This window comes from Eulemur rufifrons, chromosome 5 (genome assembly GCF_041146395.1).
Source record: "Eulemur rufifrons isolate Redbay chromosome 5, OSU_ERuf_1, whole genome shotgun sequence".
In the NCBI taxonomy this organism is placed as follows: domain Eukaryota; kingdom Metazoa; phylum Chordata; class Mammalia; order Primates; family Lemuridae; genus Eulemur; species Eulemur rufifrons.
Window position 1 is genome coordinate 13,443,153 of NC_090987.1, and position 17,115 is coordinate 13,460,267.

Consider the following 17,115-nt stretch of genomic DNA (forward strand, 5'->3'; position numbering starts at 1 on the left):
AATGTCTTAAGAATTCATTTTCTGAACTTAGTGCACTGAGATTTTGCTAAAGATAATGTGTTCCGATAGAAATAGTTTTCTTATTTGTAAGAGGGAAAAAGATCTATATCTATACCTTAAAAAGTACCAATAAGCTTAATCAGGTGTGTGGCCTGTCCAACAGTCGTGGAAGGGTGGACATAGCTTAGTGCTTAAGTGGTCTTCAAAATTATATCTTTCTTAGACAGTCTGGGGTGGGGTCAAAGGTTAAAAACTCAAGACCATCCCATGACAGTAAGAAGCTACAGTAACTTTTTTCTTGAGGATCGACAGTGAGGTGTGTGAAGCAAAAGCCACAGCAGACACCAGTGTAGACATGCCAGGGAGGGGAGGAGATGGTGCGACAAGAGCACTTGGTAGCACCAGCCAACTGCTGAAGACCCAGGTGGGTAGGATGAAGACCACCTCCTCTGACATAGGCCAGGACTTGCTGACCAACCCCCATCACTAAGTGCTGCTAAGCAGTTTATTTGTAAGTTATTATGAATACTACTCTTAGGAAGTTGAAACAGGCATGAATAATCACATTCCTGACTTAATGTCTATAATATATAATTCTGATGTTTTAAATCACTAAGATTAAATTTCACCAAAAATCTCTTTGGTGAAATTTCTTGTGTTTCCATTGAACACTTCAGGCTACTGTTAAAAACTAGCCCCCACTTAAAGAATGTGACTCTCTCAAACAGGCAGAAAACCCCACTTTGTGAAAAGCCTCAATAATTTTGTCACAGTATCTTCATTCTATTTACATTTTTAGAGATTTCTATCAAATTTCCTATTCTTATAAATATGCACATTTTAGATAAAAATGAAATGACACTTATGCCACATTTTTAGTTCAATTAAAAAGCCGAAAATACTCAGGATGGATTTCAATAGGAGGCAAGAACACTTAGTATCACTTGTGTGATACTTTTTTAAGTTTCTTCTTAAATAAACTCGTACTTTTATACCAAAGTAAGACTGTTGGCCAGTTAATCTACAGAAAGAAAATTTTCATTGTGCTTTTCTGTGAGTTCATCAACCCTATCAGAATTCAGACCCAATCCCGATAGAAGGACAGATTCAGTTCCACCTTCTCCTAAGCGAGGGAAAATAAGAGAATGTGCTGCCTCTGGTTTACACTATTATAACCCAGTGATGGATTTAGAGCATGAGGTCACCCAAGCTTTTAAGGTAGTAAAGTGCTTATAAATCATTGTGGTCTTTTGTGTGGAACACTGTAGTTTAATTATATACATCTTAGACTGAGTTTTACTGGCAGAAAACAATTATAAAATATGTAATAGAAAAATATCACTGGGTTCTTTAGGGAAAAAAATTAGCTGTCAAATTAAGCATCATGGAATGTTTCTGCTGATACCAATTCTTGATTCCTTAGTTTTGTGATCCGTCTGTGAAAGAACACTTGGTATTGTTTACAAAATGCAAGGGTTCAACAATTTGAGAACTACATGTCTTTTTTTTTTTTTTTGAGACAGAGTCTCACTCTGTTGCCCAGGCTAGAGTGAGTGCCGTGGCGTCAGCCTAGCTCACAGCAACCTCAAACTCCTGGGCTCAAGCGATCCTCCTGTCTCAGCCTCCTGAGTAGCTGGGACTACAGGCATGCACCACCATGCCCGGCTAATTTTTTTCTATATATATTTTTAGCTGTCCATATAATTTCTTTCTATTTTTAGTAGAGATGGGGTCTCGCTCTTGCTCAGGCTGGTCTCGAACTCCTGAGCTCAAACGATCCGCCCACCTCGGCCTCCCAGAGTGCTAGGATTACAGGCGTGAGCCACCGCGCCCGGCCAGAACTACATGTCTTAAAATGTATATATTGATAATTGCCTATAACTCTTCTAAAATTTTTTTCCAATGATAATTTTTAATTGCTAGTTCCTAAGATGTCTTAGAGTATATTTTCTTGAATTTAACAGTGATAAAGATGATGGGTAAGTAAATCTTACCTTGTCCAATCTACTTGTAAAAGTTTCTGGATGACAGGAGAATGGGGGTGGATTTAAACAGAGAAGCTGACTGGTGTGGTCCAAAGAAGAGAGGACAAAGACCCATTCCGGAAATCAGTTGTAGAAAGAGAGAAGAAAAATCAGACTTCAGAGATATGACAGAGAAAGGAACAATAAATCTGAATGTGAGGAGAAAAGAGTGAGGAACAAAGAAACTTCAAGATAGCAAGTATGTAAACAATTGGTGATGGTTTTCAAGTGATAAAATAAATGGAAGAAATTTCCTGTAGAAAAACATTTACTGTAAAAGCCACCCACAACTTCTTGAGCACAAACCATTTATTGGAAAATGGAAACAAAAATGCCAGTTGATTAAGCAAAAGAATAATGAAACCACTAAAGAAAGATATTTTAACTGTAAGATCCGAGACATCTTCCAAAGCTTAATGCAATATATTCTTCGAAAATTGGTACAGTGTTATATCATTAATTTCATGTCCTATACTTCTAATTATTATGTTACTTATCCAAAATGAGTTAATATTCAGAACCACCTAGAAAAGGGCCTGGTACATATTAAATGCTATTAAGTGTCTGTTAAATAAACTCTTTGGATGTCTATCAAAAAATTGAGTTTTGGTAACAAGTTTGGTTGAATATATAGTTCTTGTTATTCTCATGCACTAAGTCTTTTAATGACTCTCCATGTCCTACAAAATAAAGTCCAAGTTCCTTAGTTTGGCACACAGGGCCATTCACATTCTAGTCCACTCCTACCTGTCCAGCTGTGGTAACAGATGGCCCCCAATGAACCACAGTGTCCTTGCCCTTGGGTAGTGTAGTCACGCAGCCCTGTATCTGGGCTGCATGTGACTTTGAGTCTAACATGGTGTGACATTCTGCCAGTTCTGAATCTAAGCCTTAAGAAGCCCTGACAGCTTCCACTTTGGGGATCTAGCCATTATGTAAAGAAAGCAGCTCCATGGAGAGACCACTCAGGGAGGGAAGAGAAACCGAGGGAAGGAAAGGGAGAGGAAGAAGGTAGGACAGAGAGAGAGAGAGACTGATTTTTAATCTTTCACCAATCCCCACTAAGGCGCCAGGTATGTGAGTGAAGCCACCTTGCATGCTGGAATCCCAGCCACCATCTGACTGCAGCCACGTGAGAGGCCCCAAGAAAGACCAGCCATTCCCACCTACAGAATCATGAGAGATAATAAAACTAATTTCTTTCTTTTTTTCCAGAGACAGGGTCTTGTTCTGTCACCCAGGCTGGAATGTAGTGGCCTGATCCTGGCTCACTGTAACCTCAAATTCCGGGGCTCAAGCGATCCTCCTGCCTCAGCCTCCCAAGTAGCTGGGACTACAGGTATGCACCACCATGCCTGGCTAATTTTTAAAAATTTTTTGTAGAGATGGGGTCTTGAACTCCTGGCCTCAAATAATCTTCTCACTTGGGCTTCCCAAACTGCTGGGATTACAGGCATGAGCCCCCACACCTGGCCTGATATTATTTTTATACAAGTAAATTTTGGAATAATGTTATTCAGCAATAGAACAACTGCTGATTATTCTAATCCCCAGTACCCCTTCCCTAGTACTCTATCTTCCAGCAGTGCTGAACTGCTTGCTCCTCACCCACACCATCTATTTCATGCCTCCGTCCTCGACATGTCTTAGCCCTGTTTCCCCCTCCTTCATTTGTGAATGAAATCTGATCCTTTCTGCCTCAAACACACCTGTTCATTTTATGCACTGTGGGATCTCCCTATTTATCCCTGAAAATCCTCACCTGGGCTTTATCTCTTAGGTAAAGCCTTCCCTGACTCTCCTAGACTAATCTGATCACCATCTTCTATGAACAATTTCTAGATTTTTACATATTTCTACTATGGCATGTATCATGTACTATATTTTTCATTTACCATCTGTCTCCCCTTATTAAGATTGCAAGGCCTTGAGTTTAGGAACCAAGACTTATTCATAGAGGGCAGCACAGATGAGACATTAGATAAATGTTTGGTGAATTTCAATGATAGAAACCAACTTGACATTCAGTTTGCTATTCTTTCAATTAGGAGGTGTCTGACAAAGTATACCTGGCATAATGAAACTAACAGGCGCTATGGAATGAGAGACACCTGCGTATCAATCCTGGTTCGCCTACTAAATTGTGTAATTCTGAGCAAGTTTTATTAAACAGTTTTAAATTTCCATCTACCAAAAATCAGAAAAAATATCTACATCTTATGGTTAAATTATACATTACACCAAGTGCAAACACTTAGTTTATTAGTATTACTATTAAATGCATACTTGTGATTAAACCGTCTTCAGCAACTAACCCAGTTACGTTTGGGTCCTGTCATCTTGTGTACTTGCAGACATACACATGCTTCTCACTAGAGAACAGGATGGCTATGCCTTTGTTTGGAACACATTTTAACAGTTTATTTTTTTTTTTTTTGGAGACAGAGTCTCGCTCTTTTGCCCTGGCTACAGTGCCGTGGCGTCAGCCTAGCTCACAGCAACCTCAAACTCCTGGGCTCAAGCAATCCTTCTGCCTCAGCCTCCTGAGTAGCTGGGACTCCAGGCATGCGCCACCATGCCTGGCTAATTTTTTCTATATATTTTTTAGTCGTCCAGATAATTTCTTTCTATTTTTCAGTAGAGACAGGGTCTTGCTTTTGCTCAGGCTGATCTCAAACTCCTGACCTCGAGCAATCCTCCCGCCTCAGCCTCCCAGAGTGCTAGGATTACAGGCGTGAGCCACCACGCCTGGCCTTAACAGGTCTTTCTTAACCAGTGAGGTCTGGGAATTTAGAGGAAAGATAATGGAGCTGGAATACACAAAAACTCACCACTACGAATGAAACATAACAGATTCTTTTTTTAAAGGTGGTAATTCACAGTCCCTTGTCCTCTTCAATATCAAGAGCCTTCACCTTCACTGTCACCCAATTCCCTGATTATAGCCTGGACTTTGCCAACACCTAAGCTGCTCCAACTCTGAAAATCTAAAATGATGTATTTCCTCTCTGTGACCATCAAAATCTTCCTATTCTTTTAACAGTTTTGCCCCTACTACACTTGTTCTTCCAACTCAGTAAACTTTTTTAAAAATAGAGATGGGGTCTCCCTCTGTCACTCAGGCTGGAGTACAGTGGGGGATCAGAGCTCACTGTAGCCTCCCGAGTAGCTGGGACTACAGGCACACACCACCATGCCCAACTAAATTTTTTTTATTTTTATTTTTTGTAGCACCAGGGTCTGGCTATTTTGCCCAGGCTGGTCTTAACCTCCTGACCTCAAGCGGTCTTCCTGTCTCCACTGTGTGCCTAGCTAACTCAGTAAACTTTTTTAATCTTTTGACTCCTCCATTTTCTCTTAGTTTATTAGCCTTTTCAAGGCTTTCTTTCTCTATGCAGTCTTTAACCCTTGCTTAATTCCTCCAAATCCCTGCTCTCTTGCTCCCTTCTGGATGTGCCCTATAAAACTCTGACTACCATAGTGCCTGGCACACAGTAGACACCTGATAAGTATTTCTTAAAAGAACAGAAGAACCAGTTCATTATTCTCTATTTTAAAGCTGAGCTTGGCTACAGAAAAATTACACAACAATCTGTACCATTATAAAGTCTTAATTTTTAAAATTAAGTCTTAGTTGGACTCTCAATATTCTTTCACTTGTAGATGGTCAGACATTGCTTCCATTTTCCTTAGCGTTTAAGCCTCTGCCACTGCCTAAGTTCTCTATTCAGCCTTAGTCTACTCTTTTCCTCAATCCTTTAAGCATCTTACTATACCCAATTACCTAGAAAGAAAAACCATCAACTAAAAGTGTACTCAACTTCCCAGTAAATCTGTATCTTCACCAATCTCTCCTTCCTTCTAATCTCAAAAGAAGAGGTTTCAACTTCCTGTTAAAGCCAGTGTCTCTTGTTTTTACCTTGGCCCAAATCTCTAACATCTCTTCTAGGAACCTGCTCCACAAATTGTCCATTCTTTAACAGATCACTCTAACCTATACAGTCGCAATAGATCTTCCTCTCCAAATGTAAATATCCTCATTATTTCCTCACCTCTCTAAAAACTCTGAATATATGCCCCATCTAGGTAACCTCAAATCACTATTTTTAAAATAGATTTATACTCTTATGTCTTCAGATGTTCACTTCTGAATCATTATTTACCCATTTCATCCATATTTTAATGCCTCGCTTACCTCAGTAACTAACACATTAGCCACTTTCAACATTTCACTGAAAGTCCTCAATTATTTCTTCAGTAGCTGAATCCAGTGGACAAATTTTAGACCTTAGTTTACCTGACTTCTGTCAGGATCAAGACGTTGACTACTTTTATCACCTCTAAATATTAATTTGCTAACCTTTTATGGTATCAATCTCTTGGCTATTTTATTAGTTTTCTCCCTTATGTTTTGTTCTCCTAGGCACTGTTTAAGTACCGCTATTCATTTACATTTTATCTTAAATTCTCTTTCCTTCCCATGGGAGAAGATGGGGAAGCAAACTCTAAAGCTTACTACAAACCCCTGTGATGCTTTTCGAATCTCCATCCCCCGCCACAACACAGTACTAATCACGTCTTCCTCTATGTTAATTATGTTAACATTTTTGTGACATGTACATGTTTCTTTTTGTTTACATTTGCTTGCATACTTCTAGAAACTTACAAATCATTCCACAGAAATTGGCTTGACCCAAGAAACTGATTTTGTAATCTTCCTTAAGCCTCCTCTTTTGTACTTTTTTTTTTTACAAATAAAAAAAAATTAAACACTTGGTCCCAACATTATTAAAGTATTTACAAGAACAATCAAAATGTCTTAAATTCCTTCTAGAGTTAAATACGATAATCATATTTTAATCATGCACTTAAAGCTCTACTCACCCAAAGGCTGGTCAGTAGTTTGCTCTTTATTATCTGCACAAAGATAAAAAAGCAAAACGTGTAAGATGTTGTTATCCATGATACGAATATTTTCAGAGTTAAAGATATCTGAAAAGTAATGAATAACATCATTAAGATGTTGTGGCATCATTAAGATAACAGCAAAACAGTTTCTAATAGCTAATGTACAATTTTAAGATCTTCAGATTTTTGATAAAGACATTCATGAAGAGACAGAACTGGAATCAAGGCAGTGGAACTCTGTTGGTAACTGACTGCCACAGTTGGGGTAATAATCCTTAGCAGGCTGGTGGAAATTACAATCTGAAAATGATGGTGGTGTTCATAATAAGCAGCAGCAGCAGTAGTTGTTAACATTTACTGATGCCTTGGCTCCCATTGTTCTACATGCTTTATATAAGAGATCTAACGAAACCTCACTCTCTCCTATGAGGTATGTACTATTATTAACCCCATTATACAGATAAGGACATGGAGGCAGTGAGAGATTAAGTCACTTGCCCAAAGTTATCAAGCCCGCAAGTAGCAAATCTGGATTTTAATTTAGGAAGCCTCACTCCAGATTCTGTGCTTTCACCATCTATTACACATGAAATGAAGTCCTGCTCCCACCTTGAGCACCCCCAGGAAGAGACGCAGGGAAAGGTGGAGTTCAGTCAGGCATGTACCTACCACTATTTAAAGGGTAACTTTGCACTTTTAGCAAAATAAATGCCACTGGAGCCTACTAAAAGCTTTTCCCACACATCATTCTTTTTTTAAACTCAAGTTTTTGGTACTCTCTGAACAGTGGGAGATAAGGAGATAATCAAACAGGGGGCTAGGAAAATTTTAGAATTTTAGTGGTGGTTGTTCACTAAAGTTTTTCTGAAATAACTTTTTATAATATTCATTAAAGAAAGGCAAGAAATGAAAGGCAAAGTCAGGAAAAGGGGATTCTATCCAGACCAAGAGAACTAATTACTTGGATGGTTTTTGACACTTTCTAGTTTTGGATGTTTGAAAGCAGGTCTTATTGAGAATACTACAGCAAGGATAATGATACACAGGTAATGGTGGCTTTCTGCTGTGTCTAATTTGCTCATATGCAATCAGCACAGCCCAAAGAGCATTCACAGTAATAGATGTTTATTAATGAAATATGAGGATGACACTAAGCAAACTAGTTGTGGTGCTAAAATAATGAGAAATAACATGTAGAGAAATAACTGGGCTTTCTACAAATATTAAATGACATCATTGCCTTCTTAATCTACTCCTGTAAGGTTTTATTTTTGGGTATACTCACAGGTTCCACCACTGTCTTTCAGAATCCCCGTAACCTACACTGATGTCCTGTCTTCACATCGTCCTCATTATTGATATGCCTTTTACCTCAGTGAAGGCTTTCCCTTTAGCTTAGCTTGTTCAGAAATCTGTTCTGATTAAAATTGGTCTACAGAGCTCTGCATACTCCTGCCAACCAACTGTCAGTCTTCAATGGTCGCTGACCAACTCACCTGTGCAGAGCCAACTATCTCCACGAACACACTTCTTACTTCAGATAAGGATGCCCACCCAGTGAGTTCCGATACACTCTACAATTGAGCAATGGAGACAAGGTCCCAGAGGTCCGTCCTGTTCAGAACTGCTACCCATCACTCTTTCAAACACTCCTGCTGTCTTTCAGATGAAAGATCATGCACTTTCCCCATTAACTTACTTTTTATGATATAAGGAGTAATATACAATAATAATAATAAATACATTGAGGCTTTATGTTGCCTCCAATACTTATTTTTCTACCCTTATAGTTTTTTAATCTAAAATATTTTTAATGTTTCACTTGCATGAAACTATATTTCATGAAATTTCAAGTTATATTATTGCAATAAAAAAGTTGCTAGTATTACTCTAGCAAAAGAGTATTTTTGCTAGAGCATTGCTATATAGTATTTTTATTATATTCAACAACTTAAAAATCTAAAACTAATGTTTTGTTTGTACTACTTACCAGGATGCCCAAGATTATTTAATTCATCTAAAATGGAATAAGAGAAAATAGATTAATTTTAAGTAATCTAACCGCCAATTTAGCATAAATAGTAAAACTAATCAAAGTAGTAATTTTTGAGCCATTAAATCATGTTATAATGTTTTATCAGTTTAGAACTTTTCAAATCAAATGAAGAAGCCATGCAAATGCTGCATAAGAAAGACTACTGTTAGGCATATCATTTAGGACATCTACACTATTAATGTTTTTCATTAAATGACAAAACACTAAGCTCATTCACAAGTTGTTCAAAGTTTTAGACAGTCTGGCCAATTATGAGACAAAAACAGTCAAGAGACAGGTTTGTCTGTAGCCTCAACTATAAACTTCTTGAAATTAACAATCTCAAATGATCATTTTAAAAAATAAGCAAATATCTATGACATTATAGCCATCTATTTTTTTTTTTTGAGGTGGGGTCTTGCTATGTTGCCCAGGCTGGTCATGAACTCCTGTGCAAGTGACCCTCCTGCCTGAGCCTCCTGAATAGCTGGGACTAAAGATGTGAGCCACCACACCCAGCTTATTTTTTTTTCCTTCATGAATTTAATGAAGACAAAAAATTAACATTTAACAGTAAATTACAAATGTTATACTATTCCTAAGATGTTACGCAGGAACTTTATTCTTATATGAGACATAAAATCAATGAAGGAGGGTATCAACCAGTGCATGAGACAGTGCAATTTCTTTTGCCTTCAGTCTTACAAACTAGACTCATTTCCAGTTACTTGGGTCAGTAGTACCTTATTATTCCATCCCTCCTCAGTGAGGTTGTTTCAGACATTTATAATACAGCTAGAGTCTTGTCATATTCTGCAGTCCCTCTTGGGGTCTGCCTCCTCTGGCCTCCTGAATGACTGTTTAAAATTTGTATACATGTGTTCACCATTACAGTTAATCATACAGACTAGTTCCACTGCCCTAAAAAATATCCACCTATTCAACCCCCACCCCTGATCCTGACACATAATACTTGTGCATATTTATAGGTTACATGTGAAATTTTGACACATGTATAGAATCTGTAATATTAAATCAGGGTATTTAGGATATCCATCATCTCAAACATGTATCATTTCTTTGTGTTGGAAACATTTCGACGCTTCTCTTCTAGCTGTTTTGAAATATATAATAAATTATTATTAACTATAGTCACCCTATGGTGCTATCAAACACTAGAACTGTAGGTTTGTTTGACCTATATCCCGAGAGTAACCACTGACCACACTCTCTTCATCCTCTCCCCACTTCCCAGCCGCTGGTAACCATCAGTTTACTCTCTAACCTCCATGAGGTCAACTTCTTAAACTCCCACATATTAGTGAGAACATGCCTTATTTGTCTTTCTGTGCCTGGCTTATTTCACTTTAATAACCTCCAGTTCCATCCATGTTGCTGTAAATAACGTAATTTCATTCTTTTTTATGGCTGAACAGTCTGATCAAGTATCTTTAACAAAATACGTAAAATGAAGTAGAGGACACCATGAGCGCGCGCTCGCACTCTCTCTCTCTCGCTCGGGACACTGTTTAAACACAAAGTCTCAACTTGGTAGACTTTTACAGAAAAAGATTTGGATCTAATTTTTCTATGTGAAATTTTTGGAGCAACTTCATAGCTGGATTTTCATCTCTATGTTCTGAATAGAGTTATTTGAAAATTATTGTTTAATGGTATGTTTGCCACTGCAAAAATTATATGAGAAATCTTTGAGGTATAGAAGTAGCACAGCAAGTGATAATTCACATGCACCACCCTGAAGAAAAACAGCAGTGCTAGCTTATATTTATTTATTCTTAGAGGTCTCCAACATTGAGAAGTTTTAAAAGCCATGCAACTAGGCAAAAAGAATTGAGAGAGGAAGATTAGAATTTCTTACATGGCTTATCATAGTTAACAGATCATGGGATTGGAACTCCCTGATGTGAGAAAATTCTTGTTCACAAGTATTAGGATGAAAACAGTAATTACAGTATTTCAAAGTGATACCACAGAGACATGAAGGATAGGAAAACCAGGAAATATAAATTTAACATTATTTTCTTACTTTAGCCAAGTAGAGCTTAAGGTTGTTTAATAAAGAGGCAGAAATTGAAAAAATACTTTGCTGTACACAAACCTAATTTTGCAAACCAATGTGACACCACACTAAGAAAAGTGATCTAAGTTTTAAAACTTACTTATTACAATTTAAATACAATACTTTGGTTAATTAAAACAAATGGGAAGTTTATGCTGAAATAGATTTTTAGTTCTCTTTACATATGGTAAAGGGGACATGGTAGATTAATCTACAGCTTTGTAGCTTCAAAAAATTCTATGAATTTTATATTAAAACAGAATATTTATAATTTTAAACACATAAAACGTGTTAAACAATAAATTTCCTGCCCTGAAACTTTCATAGAAACTATATTTGTATTTGAGAGGCATCTTACCATGGCTGAAAGATAAAATAATCTAAACAAATATCCAGGACAGGACAGCCACCTATCTTTTTTAACAAAATTTATGCAGATAAAAATTAACATTAAGAATTAATTACAAATGGTCACTACTGAAAAGATATTATGCAGAAACTTTGTTCTTATATGCGATAAGAAGGCAACTGCAGATTATTGTAATAGTGTGTCAATTTAATAGTGTCTGTGGCAATTTATAAAATTTCAAAGACTAAGATATAATACCCCTCAATCATAATCCTTTCTTAGAGTTAGTATTTTTTCCATTACTGCACTCAGTAAGCTAAGAGCACTGCACCAATCCAGAGAGTAACCAGCATGCAGGAGATCTGGTTTCAAACCAAAGAATTACACTACCTTCAGTGCACTCCACTGCCTCATCTGTTCTTCCTTGTTTCAGAGAAAACAAATTTGAATACATTGAAATTCATGATCTTAGGAAGGGCAGTCATTAAGCACAGAGATAAATATCATAGAGATATACTGGCAAATCAACACATGATCAATATGAACATGCATCCTACCATTTACAGCCTAACTATACATGTGTTAAGCTTAAACAGAATTCTCAAATTACGCAGTTTATAATGGGGACTGTTGATTAATAATCATTTTTCTTTCATGTGTCTATAATGTTTGTTTTAAAAATGTTTTATTAGAACTTTTTTTTCACTAAATCAGTATTTAGTAGCTAAAGCTCTGAAGAATATATTTTAGCCATAAATGTTCAAAATAAACTGTAAAATTAAATAACTAAAATGATCTAAATAAAATAGCCTTTTCCCCTGGCTCTTTTTGCTCTTTGTATGTGAACCTAGATTATGTATTTAGTATGCATTCTCTCAAATTTCTTAACTCCTGATACTTAACACACACTTAAATCGTAGGGGGTAAAAAGAATTTCCTTTGCTTAAATGTTTCAGTTTATATAGCTCATGTTAAAGTCCACTTGTGAGAACACTGAGTAACACTGCTTACCTATGATGATTTCTACCTTCTTGCTATCTTGGCTGTCTCGATCATTATACACATGACACCAGTAGGTTCCTTGATGTTCCAAATCCACATAAGGCACCTATATCAAGATCAGAACATATACATATTTCCTCTTTAATTTTAATTTAAATTGGCTTGGAGAAAAAGTCATTTTGTGTTTTAACAAAACTCTCTAAAAGATAACATTCAGAAGGCTTTAAACATTGTTAGATTAGTTTCATTAGGTTAAATATTAGCAAGCAAATGATATAATGATTCCAACAGTGGTAAGTTTGATGCAATACTATTTGACATTTTGTATATGAGCCCATGATGAATTCTAGTGCTTTTGCAAATATAAAAGCTTATAATTAATATTAAATCCTAAGAGGCTTGAAAATACTGAAAATATTAAATCACAAAAAATATGAGTTTTAATGTTCACCCAAATATCAACTGTATAATTTGTTTTACATATTAATCCCCCAAAGCACCCCCCAAATCAACTTCCTACCATGTACAGCTTTTTTGTCTCATGTGTTAATGGTGATTCATTTTTGAACCACTGGTAGTGAGGAATAGGGCTCCCAATAGCAACACACTGTAAAACCAATGTGCTGCCTGGCATCAGCTTCTGGGACCTTGGTTCAACACAGATTTGCAACTTGGATTCAGAGATGCCATCCAAACTTCCTTGAAACAGCTCTAGGTTAGAAATAAAAACAAATTTGTCCTATAATTAGAAAAAAATATAAGTGTCCAGGTTCACTCTTCATTTGTTATAGTCTTTAATAACATTTCCCAAACTATGTTTCACAAAACTATAGCACTTCTAGAAATACTAAGAGATATTCTATGGACAAAAGAATGCCGTGGACAAATAAATTTAGAAAATTCTGGGTTAAACAAGGTTAAACACGTTTCTTTATTACAAGACTTCTCAATGTTAGTATGCACTGTGAATTAAAGTGAGGAATATAGTTCAAGTGTTTTCCAAATGTGTCTGAATGCAGAATCTTTTTGATGGAGCAAATAACTTATTAACATCTTGAATGATATTCATATTCAACATGGAAAGCTCTATGTTCAGTTCTTTGACTTACTGAATTAAGTTTTGTTATCAGCACTGACTATATATGGAAAGGTTATCACTAACGTTTCTTCCCTAGGCAGATATCAGAAATAATAATACTCATTTTTTAACTCTTTAAGTTCCTTGAGGGCACAGGGTTTGTCAGTTTGATGTAGTACCAAGTCTCTATTATAAAACTCAGTGTCTAACACATTGCAGGTGATCAATATTTGTTGGATATGATTCTACTTATCAATATGTTAAAGTTTATTACATGCACAGAAATAGTCTAGAAAGATATAAATTGCTCTCTTAATTGTAATTATTTCTGGAGACGATGTCCCACTCTCACACAGGCACCTTACCTGGGCTTTGATACCCTGCTCTGGGCCATCACAGACACCGCCCCAACTCCTACCCAAATGTCCACCCTGCTTGGCCCCACCTTTAGAACTGAATGGATGAGGAAAAGTAAGCCAGCTCAATGTTTTACACATTTTTAAGGGCAGAGTGTGGGCTGGCATTAGTGTGGCCAGTGATCTCAGTCAGCCTGGGACGGAGGGTTTCCCATGATGCAGGTGGTAATGCAAAATGGTAAGACTATTTTGGAAACTATTATATTTGGCAGTTTTTAAAGAAAATTAAACATACATCTTACTCTGTGACTCAGCAATTCCACTTCCAGGTAATTATCCAGGAGAAATAAATACATATGTCCAGAAAAAAGCTCATAAGAGAATGTTCATAGCAGCTTTATCCATAATATTCCAAAACTGAACACAAACTAAATGTTTACCAATAAGAGAATATATAAACAAACTAATCTATTCATATTATGGATTACTACTCAGCAAAAAGAGAGGGCTAACTGCTGATATACCTAACAACACGAATAAATCTTAAAAATTATGCTGAGTGGAAGTAGTTGGATATAAAAATATATGTATATGACTATTTATCTGAAGTTCTAAAACAAGGAAAACCAAAGTCAATTTGTGGTGAAAGCAGTCAGAAGAGTGACTACAGGTGAGAAGGGCAGGTACTGCCTGGGAAAGGGCACAAGAGAACTCGCTCAGCTAAGGAACATGGTCTACATTTTGATAGGGGTGTGGGTTAAACGGATATGTATTTGTTAAAACTCACTGGATTGTACACTTAGGATCTGTATATCGTATTGTACGTAAATTATACCACAATAAAAATAGGATAAAAAAATTAAAATTGAGAGAGGTATATGAGATATTTTTTCTTTAAAGAAAATGGTGATATTCTTTTATTCTCAACAACCCTGACATTATTTATCTGAGTTAGGAAAAGCCAAAATGAGAGAGAAGAAGGGAAGACAGACTTTTTTTTAAAAAAATAAAAAGCCTGTTTCCCTCTCTATTCTGTCTAGCAAACACAACAAAGAATATGGTCTTGATTGTGCATGTGAATAAACAAAATATATCTGATGGCTACTCTAAAGAGTAGACTGGCTTTTTATCTTGATCAATACTAGTTGCAGGACTAAAAGATGGAGCACGATGAGTAGATGAATGATGAATGTTTTGTTGCAGTGAATGACATATTACACAGCCTTTAGTGCTGACATCAACTCTAGAGTTTTTCCACAATAGAAATTTTTAGGAGCAATATAATAGTTTGGGAGAAAACAGACATTATAGGAAGGAACTGAAAAGTGAGCAGCAAGACTATGTTAGGTAAGAGCTTTTTCTCCTCCCAAACCAGAGACCACAACATCCAAATCCACAACAAACTGACCTCTACTTGACTCACACCCGAATCACAGAATTCAAGACTATCAAGTCTTACACGCTTTTTCTTTCTCTAATCTACTTTTTACAATGATAGTATTCAGCACTCATGAGTAACTTCAAGAAGTAGATTTTTCCATGATGTTAGTTTCACAATCTGTTTCTTAAAGAAAAATAAGTTTTGGCTACAATGAACTCTTTGGAGATTTTTAGATAACCCTGAATATGTGCTTTCAATGTAAAAATATTAAATGCTCTTAATGGAAATATATCCATCTCTGCCTTGTGAAACAGAATTTACCCTGGTTTTTCATTCTGTCGACAAACATCTATCGAGTGCCTATTGGTTAAGTGTTTGGATTCACCAAAGATTGTTAAGACCCAGACTTTCCCCTCAGAAGCTTAGTCTAAAAGGCAGATAGGCCTGACGATAAAAACTGAAAGATAGAAGTATGTTCAAAAGATTAATTTTGGGGAGGAAAAGAGGTAGCAAAGAAGGCTCTGAGGAGGTCTTTCTGCTTCCTACTGCAACAGGTAATCTTTCCTTCCTGATCACTCTGTAAGTAATCTGGGTCAGAGGCTCCAATGCTTAGTTTAGAACAGCTTTATCACCTAAGCCCAAGACTGTGCCTCATGAAGGTGTTCAGTGAATTGTGAAACTGATGAGTGACCGCTACCTGCCCGGCTTTGTTCTAAGAACTAGAAGGAGAAACGGGAACTGTGAGCTACTCCTTACTCCTACACAGCTAGGCAAACAAATAATTTTAAAAGTAATGCAACAAGTTCTATAATAATAGAGGTAAAATCAGAATGTCAAGGGAGCAGAAGAGGAAGCGGAGGCTTGAAAGAATCGTAAGAGTATGCCAGCAGACGAGGTATTCAAGATGGAAAGATGAACTGACGCAAAGACGTGAGTTGTGAATAAGCAAGGCACATTCAAGACAACGGGAGTGGCAGGGAGAAACGAAGCTTGAGTACACACAGGTGCCGTGCATGGGAGTAGACAGTGGGCCACGAGGAAAGGCAAGTTTGAAGAGGCCAGTGCAGGAACCAGACTGAGGGCCTATGTCATCCTGAGGGATCTGCACACACACGTGTGTGTGTGTGTGTGTGTGTGTGTGTGTGCGCGCGCGCGCGCGCGCGCGCACATAGAGGAAGACAAAGCACATGGAATCAAATCTTAACAACTGTTGACATTATATTGGATGAAGTACATTTGAGAGCTTTTGGCACTATTTCTGGTACTCTGAAATTATTTAAAAGTAAACATTTAAAATAAAATAAAATAAAATAAGGCAATCCTCGTCCCAACATTCAACTTCTTTTATCACCTACCTCGGAAGCTTTCTGTTCCGTCTGTGACATCGCAAACATCCAGCTGTGACCACTTGCTGAATTCAAAGGTGAAATTATTATTAACTCGACAGACATAAAAGCCTGCATCTTTTACATGCACCGTGTTAAAAATAAGTTCTGATGTATTTCCGTATGGAATCTGTGAAACAATCAATAAGAGAATAAGTGAATGACTCATCAAAAACATGTCATAAAATATACTGTGGAAGATCTATGATTTCAGTACTGAGATTTGAAAGTATGTCTTGTTTCCCCCCACCTCCACCAAGTTCTAAAATATTTTTGAGTTAAAAAACAAACAATAACATTTTTGGGTTATTTAGGACTAAAGTATTAACAATCCACACAGTCTTTTATAAATCCATTAATTAAAGTTGTTCCCCACACATCTTCCAAACGCTAACAGAAAATCATCTGTCATTTAAAACAGTTCAATCATTGAGTGCTGAAAAGATCTATAATCACAACATTTACAAGTTAAGCAGCCATACAACAGGACAAACACCACAGTGGTGTGGAGAGAACA

The 17,115-nt window shown here is 36.8% G+C and overlaps 1 protein-coding gene across 2 annotated transcripts in view; it reads right to left on the reverse strand.

Moving 5' to 3' along the window:
* Positions 1-17,115, reverse strand: part of MALT1 (MALT1 paracaspase) — a 56,313-nt gene that overhangs the window by 16,054 nt on the left and 23,144 nt on the right. The window contains exons 4-9 of one of the 2 annotated variants that reach the window (XM_069467962.1): positions 16,578-16,728; positions 12,919-13,097; positions 12,408-12,504; positions 11,787-11,819; positions 8,923-8,949; positions 6,909-6,941 (exon numbers count right to left, since the gene is read on the reverse strand). In XM_069467962.1, coding sequence (XP_069324063.1) covers positions 6,909-6,941; positions 8,923-8,949; positions 11,787-11,819; positions 12,408-12,504; positions 12,919-13,097; positions 16,578-16,728 — 520 coding nt within the window. The remainder of the gene's footprint in view (positions 1-6,908; positions 6,942-8,922; positions 8,950-11,786; positions 11,820-12,407; positions 12,505-12,918; positions 13,098-16,577; positions 16,729-17,115) is intronic. The other variant, XM_069467963.1, reaches the window with a different exon arrangement.